The sequence below is a fragment of the Pholcus phalangioides genome, unplaced genomic scaffold, assembly GCF_987345545.1.
Source record: "Pholcus phalangioides strain wild (caught in Gottingen) unplaced genomic scaffold, Ppha-v1.0 ptg000007l_1, whole genome shotgun sequence".
Lineage (NCBI taxonomy): Eukaryota > Metazoa > Arthropoda > Arachnida > Araneae > Pholcidae > Pholcus > Pholcus phalangioides.
The window spans coordinates 18,137,372-18,152,731 of NW_028301600.1; the positions used below are offsets into that span (position 1 = coordinate 18,137,372).

General features: G+C 33.6%; 1 protein-coding gene across 1 annotated transcript in view; it reads left to right on the plus strand.

The window, feature by feature from the left end:
• LOC149085013 (glutathione synthetase-like) overlaps positions 1-15,360 on the plus strand; it is a 110,595-nt gene that overhangs the window by 10,903 nt on the left and 84,332 nt on the right. Inside the window, exons 3-6 of the mRNA XM_089232768.1 lie at positions 491-671; positions 9,937-10,018; positions 10,366-10,508; positions 13,279-13,321. Of these exons, the coding sequence (XP_089088894.1) occupies positions 491-671; positions 9,937-10,018; positions 10,366-10,508; positions 13,279-13,321 (449 nt within the window). The remainder of the gene's footprint in view (positions 1-490; positions 672-9,936; positions 10,019-10,365; positions 10,509-13,278; positions 13,322-15,360) is intronic.

Sequence of the window (15,360 nt, forward strand, 5' to 3'; positions counted from 1 at the left end):
GCTAGTTGAAACGAGTTTGCTCGCCAGCTACTTTACTCACCGGAAAATAGCTAGTAAATTCGCCTAATGTAATTGAGCCTTAACCATTTCAAGTGTCTCAGCTGTATTTTTTTTTTCAAAGATTTATGCAAGACTTGTAACTGCATTGATACTGCTCTAATTTTTTGTTCATTTCAAAAGTGAAAAGGAAGCTCTGCAATACCAAAAAAAATGCTTCTGGTTTGTCCTTCAACAGATCTCCATAAAACTTAACTACATTAGGTTACTCACAAGGGCATGGCCAACTTTCCCCATCAGCACATTGTGTAAACTCTACCTTCATTTTTTGCAAGAACAGCTCAAACTTTTTAATTGTACCTTGTACATCTGTTATCATTATTTTTCACATGGTCCAATTGTAAATTACTAAACATGAAAGTCTTGTTTTCTTTGTGTGAAATGCTCTGATTTTACTTTTTGTGACTGATTTAAAAATTCATTAAACTTTCAGGCATTGCAATTAGATCTCAGACATTGAATTCAGATGCTTGGGTGTCAGTCCCATTCTGTGTCATTCCTTCATCCTTTCCAACAAAAGAATTCAATCATGCTAAAAAGATTCAGACGCTCATGAATCGTATTATTCATGAGGTAGCTCATAACAAGGAATTTCTCTACAAATGTCTTGAAAAGTAAAGTATATTATATTATGATAGAGAAAAATAAATAGACATGGATGTACAAACAAATTGAATTTCTTCTGCAGCAATATTCTGGAGACCATGATATGTTTTCTTTTCCATAAATTGTTTCATTTTGATGAATTTTTATTAAAAAAATTCATTGTGGTTTACTGGATTCCACTAAATGTAATCACTGGTTAATTAATCTAGCCTATTTCAATTCAAGTTCATAGAATAATTGATTACTTACACTTATAAAAATAAAATTTTAAAATTTGACTGTATTTACCTACAAATTCTTAGAAAAAAATATTGTGAATGTGCTTTCTGGCATGAAATCTTAAACCTAGTTTTTTGTACTTGTGTTATTTCATACATTATCAGTAATAGGTAGTGGTGGCAAAAAAAAACGCAAAACAATGATATCAATAAAGTTTGCTACAGATACCAACCAAAATCATTGGATAGAGGGTTATAGAGTACCTTTTTATTTTTCTTGAATACAACTTTGAAGCAAGCTGGGGCAAATAGCTATCTCCCCAGCGCGACCCAACCCGCAAGGGTAAAAGGCTTATATCCCTGGAGGGACAGAGCCTGGGCCGTGACTGGTTTGTCGGGGCAAATAGCTAACTTTCTAAAACAGAAATCAAGAGTACCTTATTATAGGTACATGGGCATGACTATATGTATTGCAATGAATCTTGCACTCTCTAATTAATTTTTAATTATTTCAAAAGAAATTTTTAGTAGACAACAATAAAAAGGAATGACAAAAATACAATATTTTCCACTTGAGAATTTATTATAATTAGTGGTCTGATTTTTGTGACCTAAAAAAAAATAAAAATATGTGCTTGAAATTTTCCCAAATATTACATCTAGTCTTATAATATTTCTTTAAGTTAATATTTCTTTTCTTAAAAAATAAACAAAATATTGATCATTATTTAATTTTTTTAAATTTTCTCACCAATTCAAAATGAAAATCATTTGACATGTACCAATTCAAATGAAAATCACATCAACCCTATGCACAATAACTTCTTCAGTACGCTCTAGAGTCGCTGTGCGGTTCTCATGCTTGACATGCTCAGCGTGAGGATCCAAGTTCGAACCCCATTGATACACAGTGATGGTCGGCTGAAGGTGGTTTTCTAATTTCAAGGTGCGAATTGGGGGGCCGGTCTCCCATTTAAAAAGGTCTTGTGGGTGCCACCACCATCGTTATTATTAGGGCTCGGATTTCTGCGTCTTTGCATATTTTTTTATATTTTTGCATATTTCGTTATTTTTATGTGATAGAGCATATTTTCAAAATTTTAAGACATATTTCAGAATTTTCAATAAAAAGTAAATTTTTTCCTTACTATTCCAATCTTGCTTCAGACTGATTTTTTTTTTTTTTTGTTCCTGCCTCTGACGAGAGCTCTTAGGGCTAAGATTTTCATGCGTTAAAAATGAAACATCGTTGCTCACTGGTAAAAAATCCTAAAATTCAGGTTTTTCAACCAATCAGCAATGACATTGAATTTTTAGAGCATAAAAATACTAGCCCTTCCACGACATTGGTCTGTGGCTGTAAATAGATTATCATCTGAATCTGTGTGTGTGTATGTGATGGTAATGCGTGGGAAACATTGACTAAATTTGTTAAATGGGAATTTTTTAGCATTTGTGGGGGGAAATTCGGAATTTATCATATTATTTTGCTAAAACTGATGTTATATTGAAAATAAAAAATTTTAGAACATATTTTTTGTTTATAGAGCATATTTACGGGTTTTTAGGAGCATAATTGCATTTTTTATAGAGCATTTTTAGAAGTTTTTAAAGCATAAAAATCCTAGCCATAGTTATTACTTTTGAAGAAAAATCTATAGGAATAATTACTAATTTATGCCATGGGGGGCTATTATAATAATTACTATAATTATGCCAAACAGGTTTATTTAACGTAAAACTTAAAAGCAAAATAAACTAAAAAACATGTTATTGCAGGAACAAAAAGGGAAAAAGCAATCAACTGAGCAATCCATCTGATATTTATAGGAACGTCCTAGGTATGTTGTCAGACATATAATAGCGCCAATTTCACATTTCCACAGTCCCGGGCTGGGTTTTTTTATAAAAAAAACACTAGTTTTATACAACCCTGACACAGACTGCCATTGAAGTAAAAAAAATATGATTGTCTAACCTTCCTATTTACAGTGTGCAGCCTTCCGAAATGGTAAAGTAGAGGTGGGAGGATGAGTAGGCGTGCAGTGAAGCAAAGCAACACTCATTTCAGATTATTAAAGGTGTTGGAAAAAAGACAAGAGTTCAGCCAACATCCCATAAAGAAGGGAGGGGTTTATCTTCAGACAGCTATCTATGGAGATTGTTGGTACAGTGGTTAGAACGAAAAAAAAAGTTCTTTCCATAACTGGAGGCTGCTGCACCCTTCCCAGCTGACCACAAAGAACATTTCAATAGTTCGATTTCGGCTCTTTTTGAAGGTAGAAAGACAGAATATTCCACTGATTTTAATGATGCCCACCATATGAAAAAGAATCTTCTGCAACAAAGGGGCTTTGGTGAAAGCGTTTAAGTGTGGGCTATAGTTGACCATCTGGGGGGGGGGGTGGTGATAGAAAAAGTGTTAAGTGCTATAAATCAAATGGATGAATTCGATTACAATATTTTTTTTTTGGACTTGTTTAAGAATCGAAATGAGATAAAGCTAGTCAATCCAGAACAGCATCTGTTGGCAGTCACTAATTGGAATATAAAGAAATCATGGTACAGAATGGTGGGCAGGGTCATGCGATTCCGTTTACTGGTCCTATAAGAACAGCATTCCTCGTGACGTTTTCCTGAAAAAAAAGGTGGGGGGACAAATGTGGAGCTCGACAGAACCCACATTTTTATTAATTGTATACAGTATTACAAAACTACATTTGGTTATTAACGCAGGATTACCAACAAAACTGAAAAAGCTCCTCTTCATTTTACACTTTCCTGACGAAAACAAAGTAAGTAAATATCAAATATATCACTACTTATTTCTGATAAGTTTATACGTTTTGTATTTTGTGAGAGTTTCCTTTAATGATAATTTATGAACAATGGTCACAATGCAATCTTAGGTAATTTGGACTCCTCTGTAAAGGTTGGAATAGTGTGTTCGTATTTCCGATTCTGGAAACCCAGTTTATTTATTTTCGTTTTAAAAAGAAACCAATTTCCAAGAGATTGGTCTCATTAATCACATGATATTCAACTGCCAATTAACCGAGTAGCATTTTTAAAATTTGACAAGCATTGCTGAGCATTTAGCATACATTTCCAAAATTGAAAATAAGCATTTAATAAATTTTATATTAAATGTGCGGTGGATGCGGAGCCTTATGTTAAGTTTGTAAACAAAATGTCATATATTTATTGTTCTTTTTTTTCCCAGTACAAGCAACGCATACGTTCATGTGGTGATTATGCCAAGAAATCTGGTATTGTATTAAACTACATGTACGACAATAAAAAAATATACGCAATGAAATATAGAAACAAAAGACCGTAATATAATATACACTCATTGCCATAAAAATTTGCGCACCAAGAAATAATTGTGGGATAGAAATGAAAGTTGGCCTGAAGGTACATGTCGGGCAGATATGCAAATGATTAGAAATGCAGCGTGATTGCGCATTGCATAATGCCACTAGAGGGCGTTGAACTTCGCTCTCCTTGGAGTATAAAACAGGTAAGCAGAGCTTGCTGGAGTGTATTTAATCGTTTGCAAAGGAAATGCTGAGGTAGACATGCCGTTACGCCGCCGTCAAAGACCATATGAGCAGTTGTCAGAGTTCGATAGGGGAAGAATCATCGGGATGATGGAAGCTGGGTGGTCAGCTCGGTGAGTAGCTCGTCAACTAGGCCGTTCTGATTTTACTGTGAGGTGGTGTTGGGACCAGTAGACAGAAGAGACGTCATTTACACTGCGACCAGGTTCAGGACGCCCTTGACAGACCAGTCGTAGAGAAGACCGTCACATCATCCGAAATGCACGCGTAGAGCCAACTGCCTCATTGGCCGCTATCCAGACACAGGCAGCAGCTTCACTACGGGCCCCTGTGTCTTCCCGAACCATCGCAAGGCGCCTGGCTGAAGGACATCTGGTATCGCAGCGCCCATTACGTGTGCTGCCAATGACACCCACCCACCAACGCCTCCGTTTGGAGTGGTGTTGAGCACGACGGGATTGGACTGCAACGGAATGGAACCAGGTCGTCTTCAGGGACGAATCGAGATTCAACTTGAGCAGTGATGACAATCGTGTTCATGTGTGGAGGCCCCGTGGTGACACACCGCTCCCACAGCTGGTGCCATGGTATGGGGTGCTATTGCTTACGATACACGGTCACCCCTAATATTGATCCATGGCACAATGACAGCCCAGCAGTACGTCCATAACATCCTTCAGCCACATGTGTTGCCACTCATGGCAGGGCTCCCAGGAGCCATTTTTCAACAAGACAATGCTAGGCCACACACAGCAAGGATGTCACAAGACTGCCTCCGCCACATTACCACCCTTCCCTGGCCTGCTCTATCCCCAGATTTGTCACCGATCGAGCATATCTGGGATCATTTGGAACGGCAAGTTGGACACCCTACGAGGTTGGTCGAACTAGAGGCGCATTTACAGCAACTGTGGAACGAGATGTCTCAGGACATCATACGGAACTTGTATGCCTCAATGCCCGCTCGTATCGCATCGTGCATTCGCGCTAGAGGGGGTCCAACAGAGTACTAAAACTTCTGTTCATCTGTACTTTTTTCTGCAATAAATGATCCTTTTTCTTGGATTTTCTAATCACTTATATCAACGTAGTACTTACATGTGTAAAATTTTGTTTCATTTTGACGACTTCTTCTGGGTGCGCAAATTTTTATGGCAGTGAGTGTATAATAGTTATTGGTCATTTCGTTTTTAATTCTAATAAAAAAAATTATTTACCACTCAATAAATCCCATATTAATTCATATTTAGAATCAATTTAATATAATAAATTTGATTATTCAGACCTGTTAAATTGAAATTTTCTGAAAATTGTCTAGAAGCTGATGAACATACCAAATTTTGGAAACCATGAAGTTTTGTGACTCATTTTTGAATATTATGTAAAAAGTTTCACAAAAATTGATTTCGGTATAACAGAAGAAAATGTATAAAATATGTATTATTCTAACCTTTTAAATACTAAATTAACTTTTTAAAGAATTTTTAACATAATCTATACTATTATATTTTTTTATTATGTAGCTTTCAATATAAAAGTAGCATAGGGAAAAGAACAAAAATGGAAGGAATTCAACCAGTTTAATTAATAAGAATTTCCTTGTTTCTAAGTATTTACTGAGACATTTGAATTCGAAAATGGAGAAAAGTGACAAAAACTAACGGACAACACTTCTTTCCCAACTTTTCTCCGATTTTTTAATTCAGATATATCTGTGAATATTGCACTTAGAAACGTGGAAATTTCTTCGTTGGCATCAGAAGAGACTGGGCAACAACTTTTTAATTCGGTTTTTGAGCACAGGTTGTCTATATAAAAGGTTAATTTTTATTTTAATAACTATATCATAAACAAATGTGATTGACGTAGCTTAAATTCTTGGCTTCGCACATTTACATTCCGCAAGAAGGACTTTAATATCTGTCACCGTTTTTTTGTCATTCCCATTTTCAAAACCGCCAGGTGATTGTGGGACACTCTGTAGATTCAAGAATAATGCAAGCATTTAAGTCACAAGTGCACAAACCACTGGTGGGCCCCACTTAGAATTTTAATCGGTCCACGAAACAATTTTGAAAAAGTATTTCACTATTTCAAAATACACTGTAGGACATGTGGTTAAACATAATATGTATAAATATTATGTAATGCATTATTGTGATTTTGTTGCTAGACTATAACCAAGTACACAGAAAGTATCTCGGCACCATACCATTGATTGGTGCGGAGATACTTTCATATTGGAATGTATGCACCATACATTCAAATTAAATTTATCAGTGTTTTTCATAGATGTGTAGACATCTATGGCTGCAGGTTGTGCACCCCCACCCCGTTACATGTCAATCATTATGGATCGGAATAGGATAGGAATACAGGACAGAAAAATAAAATTTAGGAGCAACTATATACAGTACCACTTTTTTGTCTTTTGTTTATGATTCATTAGTAATATGCTGTGGGAGGGGGTGGCAAAATTTGTATAGCCCACAGGCAGCAAAAATGCAAGTACAATCTTGTCTATAGCACTATTATGACATCCTAAAATTCAGGCTTGCAGTGCTCAAGTACAACACAAGCGAGAAAAACTGATATGGACCAAGACGGTGTAGCAACCCCAAATAGTTCTTTGTTCACGCTGGACCTTTTCAACTAGACCTTTTTTCCAGGGCATTCTTAAGTCCAATCCAATAGCGAAAGACATAGGTGCTGACATACATTCTTGTTGAAAAAAAAGATTGGCACATCTCCCAAAAAATTAATACCCTGGACATTTCTATTCCTATTTGTGAGTACCATTTTATTTAGACTACCATCCCGTGGAGTAGGGAGTGCTGAATAAGCAAAAGGGTTTTAGTAATCAGATAACTTGCATATCCCTCTAATGATTAGAGTGATGACAACAGGTCTTCTGTTGTCCCTTATATGATCTTTTCAAGTTCTTTTCGTCTCCACTGCCTTCAATATACCCATCTAGTATTTGTACCCAGGAAAAGAAAGTATACATAATATCCCCCCCCCCCCATAAAGTTCGGGGAGCAGGAAACTCACCTAAAAATCAGCTTAAAAATTATTTTTTCTCATCCGATTTGTGTATGTTTTTCCCAATTCCATGTCGAAAGTGGCTGTTTGGAAATAATTGTTCGGAGGTTTCTTGTAATGTTAAGTCTATGGGACTCATTCAGTTCCAAAAAATGTAGCCATTAGAGGAGGTTTTTTTTATATATACAGTAAAACCTTGTTAAGTCATTACCCTAATAAGTTGGTTTCCTTCAGTCCCTTCCAGCTTTCATAGACAACAATGTTATTAAACCCTCATTTACTCATTGCTAATTTCGGTTAACTTGTCACTATGGACAAGTTTGAGAGAGAGGAACAGATTATTTTTAAGGCTCAATTTTTAAAAACGGTGCTTGTTAACAGCATTGACGTATGCTTATAAATAGAGCCCAGATTAGGCCCGCAAAAGGCCAAAATATGCAAATACGTATGCATTTGCATATGTTGACCTTTTTCAGCATTAATGCATATAAATGCATAAAATCAAAGAATTTTCAGTATAAGTGCATATTTTTAAGGTTTATTAACGTCACTCAATTTTTTAGTTTTCCAAATAAATACTGTTCATACTATTTTCGTAACATCAATTTTTTTCCCTGCAGGTGAAATTAAGTGAATTAATGCCTATTTATAAAGTATTTTACGAATAGTAATTGTTTTATTGTAAGGCTATTTCTAGAGATATGTCAAAGTGTTACATTTTTTTTAGAAATGGTGTCAAAGTTCTTTTCCTACTGGTATTTTCGTTATTGAGAAACTACATCGAACTGAAAATTAAAAAATGCCGGAATAAAAAATATGTAGAAGTTTTTTGCATATGCGGTATATATATATATATAAGGGGATAGTTTTTTGTAAATGAATACATATGCACTAAGAAATAGAAAAGATGCATTTTAAAAACACATTTGCTTTTTTTTTGCATGGTGATTTTTTAATGCATATTTTCTAATTTTTTTATAGAAATTTCAGAATTTTTGACTTTTTCAAGATTTGTAATGCATATTCTGGGGTGTTTAATGCATATTTTGGAATTTTCAGTGCTTATTTTGGCCTTTTAATTGCACATTTTGGTATTTCAAGTGCACTTTTTGTATTTGAAGTGTTTATTTTTGCATTTTAAAGTGCATATTTGCATATTTTTAGAGTATATTTTGCCACTCTTTTAGTGCATATAATCTGGGCTCTACTTATAAGTCACCAAAAGAGCCTATGTACCAAAACAAAACAGTTTCATAAGTAACGAAAGTTACGTTGGGGATGTTCATTCGTTGACTAAGGTTTTTGAAATGTTAGAGACTATTCGAGCTAGACCTGATTTCTGCATGGGCCTCACTAATTTAGGGCTTCAAATTTAAACGAAATATCTTTTTGTTGAAAAATCAGGCATTTTTCTAAAGTCTGTCTTCTAATGTGTGCTTTTCCCTACCCAGGGGCCCCCCATGTCAGAAGTGTTCAAGATTACCTTGATAAATTTTACCTATATTACCTTGTAGTTGTATCATGAACTACTGATGAAGAATTAAAACGCTAATATTTTGTAAATTTCATGTATATGTAAAATAATAAGCAATAGCTCTATTGTGAAGAAAAGCTAACTATTCTAAAAGTTGCTCTGATTAGTCTAAAGATATTAAATTAAAAATTACTAGTATAAATCAAAGTGTACTAGTACAAATCAAAGTGTACTAGTATAAATCAAAGTGTACTAGTGTATTTTACTACAATAAGTTAAGTAATAAGAGATTGAAAAGGTAAAAAAAATCCATTATTTTTTTCTTTTGCAATGTATAAATTTTAATAATATTGTAATTTTGATTCATATTTTAATAAATGCTATATTACTTCAAATTTATACGATTTTCACAATATTGCTCATTGAATCTGATGGCACTTCACTTAAGTTGACACTGCTTAAGCTGTCATAGTTTCTCGATAACATGAGGTGACGACTTATTGAGGTTTTACTGTAGTTGCCCATTACATTGTTATAAATAGTTGACATTTAAAAAACCAACTGATTAAACATTTTATTGATGGATGAAAAATGCTTTATTAACCAATTAAACAATTTTAATTGATTGCTAGCTTTAATTTTATATTGCTCACCTATTACAATTTTTCAAATCATTCAGTAAAATGAGTTTTTTCATGAATTGTAGGGGTTGAACCATGTAAATATTGAAACAGCTTTTAGAACTTGAAATTTTTTTTCCTACCTCCAAAAAAACCTACATCTTTTTAAAGCATATTTGTAAAAAAAAAGTTTATAGAATTTTTTCTTAAAAGTCTGAATTTTCTTAGTTTAGTGTTTTTTTTTTTTTTTGTTTTTTTTTTAACAACTAAAACTTAAATGGGGGAAAAACGGTTATAGTTATTTTAATTAAAAAAAATACGAAAATTAGAAAAATTCAATTTTTTTTTATTTTTAGCACTATAAAAAATGACAGCTTTACTGCCAATATATGGAAGATTTATGAGACAGTAGGAAATGAAGATGATGGCTCATTAGAGGTGATATTTTTTTTTAATATGTGTATCATTATGATATAAGCAGATTTGCTTAATTTGAGTAAAAAAAGTCTATTGAATAGTTAGCTACGCATTATTGTTATGATGAATTTCATATGTTTTATAATTTGAAAGTTTATATTGCTCCAATATTTTCCTGATTCACAATTGAAAACAATATCTAGAATAAGTTTTTTTTTTCTTTTTATGACATCATTGTTTGATTGAGATTTATTGTGTTACTGTTTAAATTTTCCCAATGTAAATGAATACAATAAATATAAATAATGCTGAAATATATATATAAATTTTGTTATGCTTGTATCTAATTAATTTTTATTTACATCCAGCCCATCAGTTTAGGACTTATAAGAAGTGACTACATGCTAGATACAGACTCCTGTGATAATGTTACAGGTATAAAACAGATTGAAAGCAATGTGATTGCTACATCATTCAGTGGTCTTGCTTCAAGCACCACACAATTACATAGGTAAGACTTTTTGTAAGAAAAAAGTTCTAAATATTCATGGAAGTGTAAAACATTTACATTCTATTTACTTTAAACAATTCTGCAATGCAAAATATGCATATAAGCAGTGGTTCTGTGATCTATGAAGTAATTACACAGTAATTTAAGTCAAGAGCAAAACATATTCTCAACAATTCTTCTAAATTTTAATCTTAAAACACATGGGAAAAAACTCGCCACACAATTTGCCACGCAAAAGCTCAGAAGATTTGAATAAGTTAAAGATAACATCTATTGTTGAATTTTACTGTATTGTTTAATGCTAGTTGATAATTCTAGGAGTATCAGTATAGTGTGTGTGTGGGGAGTAGATCTGTTATATGTGAAAGTTTGCTTTGAAATATGAATTTTTCATACTCTTGAGTAACTTGTAGTAACAAATCTAAGACTTGAGTCAAAAGCCATGGTACCAGCTACTGCTATATTTATTTAAGGATAATTGCTAACTTGGTAAATAATTTATTTTGTATTTTGTGCTGAAAATACTAGAAAGTTGTAATATACTTTTTCAAGAGCATAGATAAGCCACATTAATCTAGATTCCTTAAAATAGACAATATCACCCTTCACACTCTGGTGAGGAAGTGGTTACCAGAAAGATACAAAGGATGCAGTAATAGTCACTAGTGTAATGAAGTAGCTCTGGGTTGCCAAGCCCTTTATGTACTTCATTTAAACACATTATCTTACTTGAGTATAGCATTAATATCAGATAACTAAATGGGATATGTGAAATGAACTTCTGCAAGATGTCAGAGGAAAATGCTTACCAGTTTTTTTTCCATGCACAGGTTGGTTATAAATAAGCTGACACTACTCAGACGTATGTAGCACCCATTCTGATGAGGTGTTTTGATTAAACTTGGTAGTATATTGGATATATATATGGAACCACATGGGGGGAGAAAGATTCAATAAAAAAATTATTCAATTTTTGACCAGGTGAAACAGTGCCACTTTTTATCACAGTTATCTTTTGCCCATGCTCCAAATAATGTGCATACCAATTTTCAATAAAATACGTCTGCCACAACGGGTGCCACTACTCAGCTTAATTATACTCACACTATACTTCGATCTATTTAGCACCCGTTGTGGTGGATGTATTTCATTGAAAGTTGGTATATTCATTATTTGTTTCATGGGGAAAGATAACTGTGATAAAAAGTGTCACTTTTCCACCTGGTGATCAAAAATTATACTTTTTTATTGAATTTTTTTCCTCACGGTCCATATATCCTATATATCAAGTATCATCAAAATTCCTTCATCACAATGGGTACTACTTATGTCTGAGTAGTGTCAGTTTATTTATAAACATCATATGCATTGGTACTTTGCGATTCAACATTAATTTGTGACTAACTTAATGTGGAATTGATGGACAATATTTTGTATTTATGTCTATCCAGCAATTTCAGGCATATGGAATCCAAAACACTTTTAGTGTCGAATTGGCGTTGTGTTGTATTTTATTTTTATATTAAGAAAATTAGTTTCAATCCTATGAAAAAAATTAAGAATCTGACAATTTTCAAATGCAAATGAAACATTTTTGAAGGAACTCAAGAAGGGAGTCTTCTTCACGTTTTGACAGTTGTAACAATGGCATGGTAAAACTGCACCCAAAAATTTTTGAATCCAAGATCACAACAGACTTTACTGTGATAGCAGAATGCACAATTTCTGTTGTATTTTTGGTAGAATTTAATAAAGGGGGAATTTATCCAAAAATAAATAATTTTGATTCAATTATTTCAATTTATTGTTATCACAGTGTATGCATGTATATTGTGCCATGGACGCATTTATGTAGTGAGTGTTTCTTCATGAATTTTGCAGGAATTTAGTTGTTCAGTAAATCAAAAACTAGTAATAATAAAGAATAATGAAAAATTAAAGGAAAATAGACAGTTTTTAATTTTACTATTTATTTACATACATATTTACATGGCTTTTGTTATAACTTCATTTATCGTTGTCTTTGATCGCTGTGTCATCCCAAATCTAATTTATTGTCCCGGAAATGTTTATACCTGCATAGTACTATCTATGTAGAAGCAATACAAGCAAAATATGCATTTACAATGATCTATATTTATATGACACCCGCTTTCCACCGCAAGTTTACTGAATATGTACTTTTTTTACCTGTGCTCAAGTGACAAATTGCAAAAAACGTAAAAGTACATAACCCGACAGCAATGTGTTAATACAGATTTTGAGAAAAATATATTTTCTCACAAAAGATACTCGAATGAAATAAGGCAAAATCACCCTCATTTCTTTTTTGAAAAAGCAGGAGAAAATAATTTTCTTTAATACACCGGCTTCAGCATACTTGATTTTAATCAACTCCATTTTCAACTTCTACAATACAAATGTTTCAGATTCTTTCTATTGTGTTATAACCAAACTCAAACCTGAATCAAAATTCTTTAATTAGATAATGTTTTACATTCATCTTTGCATCCCTGAAATCCCACCTGGAATGAAGCAATGGATGATGTATTAATGTTGCATCTACCATAATATAGTCAGTCTTTCTAGTGGTTAGTTTTTCCATTAGTGATTTGCTTCAGTCACATGACAGGTACCATAGCCTATAACAATATGCAAATATAGAAAAGCTTTATATAAGCTATATAAAACATTTGTGTATATTGTTTGAGATATTATTGCTGAACTGTTAACTTCCGAATTTTATTTAAAAAAATGATTTTTATTATAGGTTTGTGCTTGATCGATTAAGAATGAAAGAAAAAATCAAAAAGGTTAGATATTTGGCTTTTAAATATACTAGTGAATGAGAGAATTTTTTCTCATCCAATATATGAAGGAGACTTTTCCTGAATATTATGCTGAGGTGAACTCTGAAAGAAAACTCTATTGGTCTCCGCTGGAAAGAATGGTTGTGTCTCCTGCAGTGTATACAGATAGCACACTTGCCTGGTTTACAGAAGCACCTGAGTTCAATTCCTGGCAGTGACCAGTATGCTTACCTTTCAGTGTTCACCTCTGCATAATATTCAGGAAAAAGTCTCTCCTACATTGTAGCTTTGTTTGTTGCTTAGTGTAACAGTGTTACTGAACAATTTTTACTAATAAAAACTTGAGAAGTCTTTGGTATTATTATCTAAGTTTTGGTATTATTTTCCTATTCACTTTACTTTACACCTGCTGGAAATCTGAGGGAGACCCACTTCATAAAAGTGATGACATTTTATTGGGGGTTTTATGAGTTCTGCTGTGACGGTCAAAGGGTGAGTAGCTTTAAAAGTTCATTTTTACCCCATTCAGCAAATTCACAGCTGCAGCCTATCATATTGTCATATAATGTTCACCAAAAGAAAACCATATACTATATATATGTGTGTATGCCTGTATATGCATATATTGTATGCCAGGCTGAGTTTTCTTGCTCAACACCCCTATTTTGGTCAGCAAGGATTGAACAGAGCGCATGCTTGTTTCCGATTCTGGAAATCTACTTCCTTACTGATTGCTTAAAAACACAATTTATTTTTTTTTTTTAGTTTTCTGGTCTCGGACAACTAATGAAAAAAATTTCTTTGGGTTTCTGATTCCGGCAATCAATAGCAATCAGACCAATTTGAATGGGGAAATGCATCGTGTTTGGGGCAGAGCGTGCTGACTGAGTTGAAGAAAAAAAAACAGCGATAGGAAGTTCATTTTGAACTCGTAACTTTTATTCCATAAAATTTGAAAAAAAAAACAAGATCATTTACGATCATCAAATACAACCAACAAAATAACAATTAGCAATCAAAGGAAAAGAAAAATATAATCCTGTTATGCATGGGGGAAAAAAAACAGACGCACATCGCATAGAGAAAAACCAGTCTATATAAAACCACGCTCCTGTGAGAGTGAGAGCATGCCACCGCCGATTTAAATATTGCGTCGGACCGACCGGTTCCCATGCATGCATAGAGGAAAAAAAGGAAAAAACATTCCAACACATCGTTCATTTTCGTGACATATTGCTGCTTTGTGCGAGCCGGCTGTGAGAAGCAGAAAATTCACCCGAAGGAATTTTTCTTTCTGGTTACAGATTCCACATGTTGAACTACATTGTGAGCAATAAATGATACTGATTTATTGATTAACTTGAACTGATATTTGTAACTTTTCTTTTGAAAACTCAAATTTGGTACTTTGATAAATTTGAAAATATTGCAAGAATTGTTCAACATCAGTTAGTAGGTAGGAGAAAAGATTGCAATATTCACCACATAAGTTCTTTTTATTTTGGTTAAGGAGAACTTAATCAAAATATTATAATTACAAATAGTTAAAAGATAATTATACTATATTTTGTTTTCATAGGTGGTGAAAACACATGAAAGGGGAATACCATACCAACCAGGGGCGTAGCCAGAAATTTCGTTCGTGGAGGGGGGGGGGGACCAAAGTGACAGAACAATGGATTTGGCCATCTGTTTTCCTTTTTTCGGTCATTTTCTCACATTTCGGGGGGGGGGGACCAGACCCCCCAAGTCCCCCCCCTCGCTACGCCCTTGATACCAACCCTACAGTTGACATATAGGGATTTTCAATCCTTCAGATCCGTCCAACAGATTATCAACTACCATCATCATCAACCATTTTCTATCCACTGCTGGATGAAGGTTATCCTTTAAATTTTTCATTTTACTCTGTCTGACGCTTTTGCCATCCAGTTGACTCCAACCACTTCTTGGATCTCGTCGATCCATATTGTGGTCCAGCCCATTTCCATTTTAAATGTTAATTCTTTCCATGGTATCATATACTTTTGTGTGACTTCTTA